Source organism: Henckelia pumila, chromosome 1 (assembly GCF_033568475.1).
Source record: "Henckelia pumila isolate YLH828 chromosome 1, ASM3356847v2, whole genome shotgun sequence".
In the NCBI taxonomy this organism is placed as follows: Eukaryota; Viridiplantae; Streptophyta; class Magnoliopsida; order Lamiales; family Gesneriaceae; genus Henckelia; species Henckelia pumila.
The window spans coordinates 98,511,591-98,521,694 of NC_133120.1; the positions used below are offsets into that span (position 1 = coordinate 98,511,591).

Sequence of the window (10,104 nt, forward strand, 5' to 3'; positions counted from 1 at the left end):
TTCTAACATATTGGGTTGTGAAATCCTAACAAAATCAAATCTTTAAGCTAATGCCGTAAATGGCTACAGTAACTGTAGTCAAGTCAAGTTCAATTCAGGCAGACACTTGATCTTGTTTGCTTGTTTTTGACAAAACATGGGTAAAACTTCTGAATTATGGTTCAGAGAAAATGGTACAACTGCAAAAACATGATTTTCTAGGTCTCATCTACATTAATTATGCATAAAAACGAAAAAAAAGAGCAACAAGCGAAATCAAGTGATCTAATCTTCATCTATCAACATGGCCTTTTCATCTTGTTTTTCCTCACTTTGCGGGACATGCTCATGAGTTTGGCGACCGTCGTTCCGTTCACTGTTACCTGAGATGAGATACAAGAATTAGAATGCTTGGCTTAGCAAGGCCAGGTCTCAAACTTTTATTCTAAACAGAATTGTCCCACTTGGTTCATATTACTCGAAATGAAGCACACGGAGAAGTTTCCCCATGCGAAAAGGGGTAGGACACGGTCATAAGTTCCTCTTTATATGAACCAAACCATTATAAATGCATGAATATAATCGAATGAAATACAAGAAGTTTCAGATGGGAAAATGTACCGGATTCACTAAATATGACTCCACCGGAACACAATCCTTCCTCAACTTTCATGAGTTGAAGTGTCATCCTGGGTCCGACTTCTTGAAGTTTAATAGCACTTTTATTAGAAGCCCTGTTAACCCTACCAATGTCTGTCGGTAGACTTACCGTGGCTGCATCGTCATCCACTTCGCTTTCCGATCCATAACCAGTCCTTGAAGAAAGCAAAGAAAGATGAGCAAAAAGAAAAGAAAAACATTCAGGATACACTTGCTTTAGTTTGAAAACCAACAATTAGTAAAGTTAGGCAACACAAATTGATCCAACTTTCCAGTGTGATTCAATTGGAATACAATATATTATGGAAACTAACCTTTAAATTAAAAACTATCACCTTAAACTAGGCAACAAATTTTTCGAACTCCAAAGATAAATTTCAAAAGCAGGATCAACTTCTTTCCTGATCACAGTTCCTCTTCTTAACATTCCCAAGTCCTCGAGAAAGAACAGAATGCATGGAGGACGTTCAAGTTGTAGATAGGATGTAATAGGGGCTAGTAAGATTCAAGCACAAGACCAAGTTTTTTTTAAAAAATCCCAGGCTACGAACGTGATTGATAAATATGTTGAACAGACTGGCAAAACCATCCTAAAACTGAACCACATCTAAAGCCAATAAACCAATTTAAACGATTCAAAAACCTATTAAGAACTGAACTCCACAGGGACAAAGTATAACTCATTTTACATAAACAAAAATGCAAAAAGTGTATCCTGACTACTTTACATTTATCATATGCCTTGTGACCTAGGTCCATTACACAAGGAAACAGGGTTGTGTGTGTGTGTATGTGTGTGTGTGTGTATGTGTGTGTGTGTGAGAGAGAGGGAGAGAGAGAGAGAGGTCATACCTTGTCACAAAATCACTCACATCCTGAAAACTTCTTAAATCCGGCACCTGATGGTTCTGTACAAACTTCCTAATTCTTCGAGAAACATCTACAGGCTGCAATCTGATGGAGTATTGCCGGAAATCGATAAGGTTTGTGTCTTTATTATAATTAAGTAACACAATCCTTTGGCACGACGAAAGTTTGACCTAAATCATGTAAGATGGTGAGATGCAAGTCAACACTCAAGCAGCTATTAAATCTGGGTGACAGCTTGCAAAACTTACAGTATTTATATCGATGGCAGGAAAAATGTTCTGAAACATTATAGTGGTAAGCTTTAGATGTTGCTCCCCTGTCCCAAAACCAGAGAGTACTATCTAGAGAATTCAATCAAATAGCTCAGTATACCATCAAACACTAAACAAACTATCGTAAGATAATTTGGGAAAAAATTATGATAATACCAGGGGTGGGTTTTTAAACAGATCTTTAGGGCATCTCGGACGCAATTGATATTGAGCAACATCAGAAGCTAGCGAGTATTCATGTATCTTGAAGGTAAGAGTTGGGCCTTGCGGTGCCCTTGCAATCCGCAGGTATGGAGCGGATTCAGTTTTCGACAAAATGAGAAAATGTGTAACACCCATGGGCCCCGCAACATTCAAAAAATCTTTAAGATTATTCCGCTTTTTTTCCTAAAAAGGAATAATGATTAGCCAACAACTAGCTGAGTCAGAAGAACTTTATATCCCATATTAATATAATTATAACCAGAAAGTAAACTAGATCTACATGCAACAAATTTTGCACAACTTATCATTGTGCTCAATACTATTTGAATGAACCCACAATTTGTTTCACAAAAGGCTTATAGACTTCTGCTGCTCAATGATCAGCTTCAGAAGAACATGGTACTTTACATTTTGAACAACCAAATTCTCGAGTATTTTATAGGACTTAAACAACAAAACTATAAAATGACCAAAAAGGCACATTTGAAGGTATAGAAGACCAAACTATCAAACCTGCATGTAACCCATGGTTGCAATACAAAACCATATATAAATATAAACAGATAAAGCACAGATTGTTGAATTCACATTTCCTCCCGAAATGATAAAGTAGCCATTTCCCGATTGGTGCACACAACTATTACCTGTTGCTTCAATTTCCAAAACCGAAAGCTCGGTTTCACAAAATCGCAATTTATTGAAAGATATCTAACAAGAAAATCGGATTATCATCCTCAATATTAACTACACAGGGAAAATGCAGATTTTTTAAACATAAAGCAACACCTACCTTGAGCTTTAGAGCAGTGAAAGGAAGCATCAATTTTCTCAAATCCATTTGCAGTTGTCGAAGAGGGCCAGGCAATTTCCCACGGCAAAAAACAAAACTTTTGGGAACTTTATCACCTGTTACATGATCTACAGTGGGCTGTTTCTTATGAATGGGTATTACAAACGGAATCCTCTTCTTCTGAATTATTTGAAATAAAAACAGATATAAATAACCAAAATAGGGTAATTAATCATCAAATTAAAAACCTGAACATTAAGCAGAACGAAACTTATACAAGCAAATGAGTTTTCGATAAAAGCGTTGCTTACATTGCGGAAACGAGCCATCTGGGGTTGTGAAGAGAACTAATTTCCTTTCTGGCTCAAGCTTCAATATTAGCAACAAAACCGAGAATTAAAACAAAAAAAGATTCACCTCTCACAACACATATATCGATTTCTCGTCCGGTGGAATTTAGGGGTGTGCAATCGGTTAAAACCGAACCGACCGAACCGAAAGTTTTAATAACCGAACCGACCGATCAATTTTATGAATAACCGAACCGACCGAATTATACTAACAAAACCGAATTAACCGAACCGATTAAAAATCGGTTATTTCGGTTCTTTAACCGAAATAACCGAATTTGTTATTGAAAACATTAAGCTGTGACAGTGTCACCAAAATATGTCAAGTGCAATAAGATAATACATGATTCGAATACAGAACTAAACTTTAGCTATAAAGTTCAAGTTTTAAACCAACTAAAGAATAATAAAACATGCCCAAATATTCTAAAATCTAGTTTCAAATGAATGAACGAGTGGTCCAGTAACCAAATCTTCAAGATTGACTTGTGATTTGTGTCAACTGTCAAGAGGTGTTAAAATTGAGAGCTTCACAACGTGGGTAAATTCAGCTGCAAAAGAGAGATATTTTACCAACTTTTTCTTCAAATCCCACGGGAGAGGAGATATCTTGGATGGATCGTTGTGGGTTCTCTTTTCTTTGTTCTCGATTCTTCAAAGATTTAGGAAAAGCACGCCAACGGCCAACGTCAAGAATGGATGCGAGGGAGTGAAACAAAGGGATGGGAGGGAACGAGCGATCTGCTAGACTGCTACGAGGGAAAGAAAGAGAATAGGGTTGGGAATTAGGGCTCCGTAGGCATCGGCGCATCGCGATGTGAATTCTGAGGAGTGAGGACGGAAGCCACAGAATTGGACACAATATGAATGAGACTTCTAATTGGATATTGGGCTAGGAATTAAATGAATTCATCCACAAAGCCCAACGTAAATATAACACTATTTTAATATGTAAAAATATTCTCGATTAAATCGGTTTAACCGATATAATTTTCAAAAAAATCGAAACCGAACCGATAAAATTGAGATAACCGAGAATTTTAAAAAATCAAACCGACCAACAGAATAAACCGAACCGATTTTCCAATTTTTTTTCGGTTCGGTCGGTTTTCTCGGTTAGACCGATATTTTGCTCACCCCTACCGGTGGTTCAAAATTTTTAGGGTAACGGCAAAAGTTGAAAAGATAAAACAGAACGGATCGACTTAAACGTAGGTTTTCTTGTTGTTTAGGGCCTAAAATAAAATTGGATTTGTTTAAAGCCCAACACACAAAAAAATATATATTCAGGTCCAAAAACCGCTTAAATAAGTATTTTTTCTAAAAGCTAGTTTTTTTTTTTTGTTTTTTTATTTTTTATTTTGGGTTATACTTTTAAAAAATATAAAAATAAAAGCACTTTTTAATCCTTATCTAGTCTAGATACCAACACTTGAAAAAACTGAACATAATGTAATTTGTAAAAGACTTAATAATCTCATTTAAAAACTGATTTATAACCAGACTGAATGATCCGAGTACTGTTATTTCTTGGGTGAAAGACATTTATTTTGATTATAGTGGTTTTTACTCATGTTTTCAAACTCGGACTAGACCGATCGGAAATTGATCACTGGTTCGATCCGAAGCACTCCAAAAAATCGTTTCAACGGTTAAACCGCTTAGAACCGATTGAACCAATCAAAAACCGATCCCAAGATCCGGCCAAAAATAGGTTCGTGATTATTTGAAATTTGTACTTCGTTAAAAATATTATTTTATTATTATTAATTTATTTATTTATTTTTAAAATATATATATATATATATATATAACTATAATTAATATTTTGAAAGTATTATATAGTTATTTATTTTACAAACTATGATAAAAATATTTTTTTCTATTTATATATGTATTTTAGTTTTAGGTTTTCAAAATTTAAAAGATATTATTAATTATATTATATTATATAAACGATTTTTCGGTCGATTGAACCGTTTTTTCAAGGTAGACCGGTTCGATCACTGATCCTGTTATGAAAACACTGGTTTTACTTTGTTTTACATTTGTAGTAAAAGTGAACAAGTTTAAGTGTTTAACTACTTGCCTCAAAATTAGACATGAATATATGCTGAAACAGTGAACATAGTAAAAATAATTTTCAATTTTAAGAATCTTTTAAAGATTTGAGCTAACGTAATTAAAAACATTTAATACATGAAATTTTGAAATGAAAAGTGAAGAGGTTTTAACAACATTGAAGAATACTTTGAGGTGTATCAAAATTTAAGACGGTCTTAGAATGCAATTAATGCACCTTTCACGCCTAGCTAATTTTCTTTTCTTGACACAAAGCTCCTTTGATGATTGAATCAACTTGGAAAAATCTGCTATTAATCAATAATAAGACAAAAATGAACATTATTTAGGTCATTATCAAATGGCAGTATGCCGTATTATTATACTATAATGACAGAGAGTCTTTCTTTCCTATTATTATTGTAGGAAAACCCAAATCGTTCTCTCTTTGAGCACAAGAGACCTCAAACAAAAGAATGAAACATTAGAAACTGTTATTTTTGGACCTCTGCCCAAAAACAACCTTATTAATTTCATGACGACGCAAAGAATTCAACCAGTTTAGGGGTATGGAACAAGAAATTATGAGGTGTACTCCCAAGTTTCTTATTCTAATTTCTCTCATGAAGTCTAATTCTACAAATAACAAAATATACAAATCAAGAGAATGACAAAATACCCAAAACAGAAAAGCGAAACAAAAACAAAAAAAATCAAATATGAAAACTAACAGAGAATGAAAGTAACAAGAGACCACATAGAACACACTAGAGAGAGGCTAGAAAATCAGATGATATTTGATTATTTGACAATCACTTTAATTCCAAAATTTAAATTTGAATAAATCTTACATAACATTTGAAATATCCTTGTTGTATCAAGAGTATATTATCTATATGTACATGCCGAATGAAGGTAACAACATCTCATCATCTAAAGATCACAAAGCACTAAAACCAACTTAAAACATATATGGCCTTCTGCCCAAAAAAATAGCGTAATCAATTTCATCAAGACGCAAAGATTTTTAGAAACTGTTACTTCTTGAACCTATGCCCAAAAACAGCCTAATCAACTTCATCAAGATGCAAAGATTTTGACCAGTTTGAGGGAATTTTCTTTTTTCTAATTGCTCTCATGAGGTCTAATATAATAACTAACACACATTATGAGAATGTCAAAAGACCTAAGAAAAAAACCAAACATTAACAAAAAGTGGAGAAGAAAACAAGTGAAGATTGAATGTAAGAAAGATGCTACATAAAACACACTGGACGAAGGATAGGAAATCAGATCATATTTGACTATTCAACAATCCCTTTAATTCCAAAATTTAAATTTGAATAGATCTTACATTAACATTTGAAACATCCTTGCTGTAACAAGAGTATATTATCCATGTGATCCACATGCCAAATAAAAATATGATACAGTATGTAGGTAATAAGATCTCATCATTTAAAGATTACAAAGCACTAAAACCAACTTAAAACTTAAATGGCTAAAGTTTCTGCCCAAAAAACAGCAAAATCATTTTCATCAAGCAAATATTCTAACCAGTTTAAGGGTGTTAAACAAGAAAGCTTGAGGAAAACTCTAATTTTCTTTTTTTAATTGCTCTAATGAAGTTTAATTCAATAAAAAAATACACATGTCACGAGAATTTCAAAAGACCAAAAAAATCACGGAACAAAAACAAAAACCAGAGATGAAAACTAATGAAAACAGAGTAGAAACTGCTACTTATTGAACTTCTACCCAAAAACAGATGTTTTCACAAGGATTATTCACGTTTTTTGACAGTTTAGTGATTAGTGATTTAGCGAGTTCATTAGCTTGAGCTAAGGTTTCTGGAAAAGAACCTAATCCTTTGGCTGAATGCTTCACTCAGATTATTGTAATACCTTTTATTTTTTATCCATGTTGTCTCGTATATCTCCATGCTCATGTCTGTAATTTTTTTTTTAATCTTTGATCTAACATATCAAATTTTCACCAAGAATAAATTGAGAACCGCAAGAGTGGCATAAAATTACATAATCTAACCACAAGAAGATGACATATTTCATGAATAATTGGACATTTAATCTAGTGTTATGAAACAGAAAACCAAAACAAAACAAAAAATATCAAACCAAAGTTACAAACCTGGCAAACACCTCAAGAATTGAGGTAACCGTACCTAGTATAATATAATTTCCAATTGTATATCTGATAAGTGCAAATTTTGCACTTATATTTTATATGAATTGACTTGGCTTTTGTTTTGTTTTGAGCGATGTTATGCATATTTTCTTGTTGTTTGTGTTGTTTGCAGGAATTTGAGTGTTATTCATTTTAGTTGGTCAAAAGAAGTGAAAAAGAGGTGAAAAAGAGTTGAAGAACACAAAATAAAAAGTGCCCAGCCTAGCACTCCAGCGCTACAAGCCAAGCGCTCCAGCGCTATACGGAGTCTTTCGAAGGGTGAAAAGTCGAGGAAATAGCGCTCCAGCGCTACACATACAGCGCTCCAGCGCTGTTGGAAGAAAATGACGGGCGCTCCAGCGCTGTGCAATCTTAAAATTTGGAAAGTTTTTGATCGAGTTTAAGAAAGGATTTTAAGGCTTATTCTGGAGGGGACGAGGGTTTAGAGAGTTTTCAGAGCAGAGAGACGGCTATTGAGAGTTTTGAAGTGCACAAGAGCTCGAGAATTTGGTCCGAAGACGGAAGACGGCGGCATCCGACGACGGAGAAGCTTCATTCTAATTCGTTCTAGTTTCTCTTTGAACTCTATTTTTTTTAGTTCATGGATTGTTGGAAAAACATATTTTATTTGATTTTGAATTGCGTTATGAACTAATTTCTTAATCTAGAGGTAGACGGATCTTGACTGGAAACCATGATTGAAATATTTTGATTTATATATTTAAATTTTCTTCGCACAGTTTATTTGTGTTTTCCTGATCTTAATGCTTTCAATTCACTGGCCATAGATTGAATGATAATTTATTTAGAATCTATCACTCGAGAGAGGAGATTTTGAATTCGGCATAGAAAAATACATCTTTGGTGTTTATATTGTTCGAGAGGCATATAACTCCATAGAAGCCATTAGAAAAATTCTTGTGCTATTTCCCGGATTTAATAATTGAACTTTGATAGAGATATTGAGTTTGTTATTGGATACGAATTTCTGCTTGACACTCGAGAGAGGTAGTAGAAAATAATAGGGATTCTTGGCTAATAAACTAGAAGAATTGGTAATTAAATAATCATTAGAAATAAATTGTGATGGACAGTCAAGTAAAGTCGAACCTCTAGATTCATCGCTTATTGAATTTTCATCTCGTGAACTCTTGGTTATTTGGTTTTGTTTCTTGAAAATTTTAGTTTTATAAAAATCAAACCATTTTCGTAGCTCTACATAGGATTAGGATTTTATTAGTTGCAAATATTTGATATAATATCATTTATTCATTCTCCGTGGGAACGACTTGGACTTAATTCCTATATTATAACTTGACATCGTGCGCTTGCGAGTGAAAAACACGCAACAAGTTTTTGGCGCCGTTTCCGGGGAATGAATTTTATTTGATTTATATTAAATTGTGCTAATTAGTCTTAATTTTGATTTAGAGCATTGTATTTTATTTTGTTGGTTCTAATTTTAAATTTTTCTTGTCTATGCAGTTTATGCGAAAGAGCCAAAGTTACGACTCACTGCTCTTTGATCCAGAAATCGAGAAAACTGCTAAAGCGTTGCGAAAGGCTAGAAGAGAAGAGTTGCAACTAATGGCTGAAGAAAGAGAAAGAGCTGTCAATAATGCTCTGGTGCCGATCAGAGATCACTTTCGACCGGTGATCAATGCTCATTATTCTGGGATAGCTAGGCAGAATATCACAGCAAATAATTTTGAGTTGAAGCCAGCTCTGATTAATATGGTGCAGCAGAATCAGTTCAGGGGTGCAGCTACAGAAGATCCAAATTTGCACCTGCGTACTTTTCTGGAGATAGCTGACATGGTGAAGATTCATGGTGTTACTGAGGACACCATCAAACTACGATTGTTCCCATTCTCTCTTAGGGACAATGCTCGTTGTTGGTTGCAGTCTTTACCTCTTGGGAGTATCACCACATGGGAAGACATGGCATCTAAATTTCTGGCCAAGTACTTTCCGCCTGCTAAGTCGGCTCAGTTGAAAATAGAAATCACTACATTCAAACAACATGATTTTGAGCAATTGTATGAAGCCTGGGAGCGGTACAAGGAGTTGCTTAGGAAGTGTCCAAACCATAATGTAGTGACCCTGCATGGAATCACCTACTAACTGGCAACTAATAGCATGCATTAAACTTAATACAGAAAAATACTTAACAGAGTAAAAACGTGCGGAAACATAATCCATAAATTACATATCAGCTTAGTAACATAATCCAGGCTTAAATCTGTAGTGATACAACCAAATCGAAACCTTAAACAGTAAACATTATACAACTATATTGATGAAAGAGTGGGTGCCCAGTGAGCCAACTTGTGGCTATGGGCTTTGATGACTCTTTGTACAAACGATCTTTTGTTTAATGTAATTTACACTTTTATTAATGGCAATGACTTTATCTTTCTTCATATTGTTATATTGTGATATACTATTGTTGTTTTGATAAAGACCTTGAATATACTATAGTGTATGTAAGATGTGGTAGAACATGGGGATGTCTATCATGAAATACATCTTATAGTCACTGTATATTCTAAACTGTTCCTAGTCGATTGAGCCGTCCGATAATAAGGATAAGGATCGCTCGAGTTTGAGACTAGCTTTGCGATGCGGAGTACCACGTTTCATTGGTAGGGAACATGGAGATGTTCGAAGCATGCAAATGGATATTCATAGGATGAATAATCGAACTATGAACTTTCCAAGTGGTTATCACTTA

The 10,104-nt window shown here is 34.4% G+C and overlaps 1 protein-coding gene and 1 non-coding gene across 3 annotated transcripts; both read right to left on the reverse strand.

The window, feature by feature from the left end:
- On the reverse strand, positions 1-4,285 carry LOC140881546 (peter Pan-like protein). 2 transcript variants are annotated; one of them, XM_073286959.1, is made up of 8 exons: positions 4,263-4,285; positions 3,087-3,216; positions 2,776-2,955; positions 1,938-2,168; positions 1,758-1,850; positions 1,492-1,679; positions 601-794; positions 1-362 (listed from the first exon to the last, which is right to left on the reverse strand). In XM_073286959.1, the coding sequence occupies exons 2-8, from the start codon at positions 3,102-3,104 to the stop codon at positions 265-267; spliced, it is 1,002 nt and encodes a 333-aa protein (XP_073143060.1). In that variant the 5' UTR covers positions 3,105-3,216; positions 4,263-4,285; the 3' UTR covers positions 1-264. The 2 variants fall into 2 exon arrangements, with proteins under 2 accessions (XP_073143060.1, XP_073143052.1); XM_073286951.1 differs by lacking the exon at positions 4,263-4,285 and adding an exon at positions 3,699-3,975 and having other exon boundaries at positions 3,087-3,144.
- Positions 4,286-9,360: 5,075 nt separating this feature from the next.
- Positions 9,361-9,466, reverse strand: LOC140876897 (small nucleolar RNA R71). The gene has a single exon (XR_012149126.1). It is a non-coding gene; the product is annotated as a small nucleolar RNA R71 (small nucleolar RNA).
- Between the last annotated feature and the right edge of the window lie 638 nt (positions 9,467-10,104).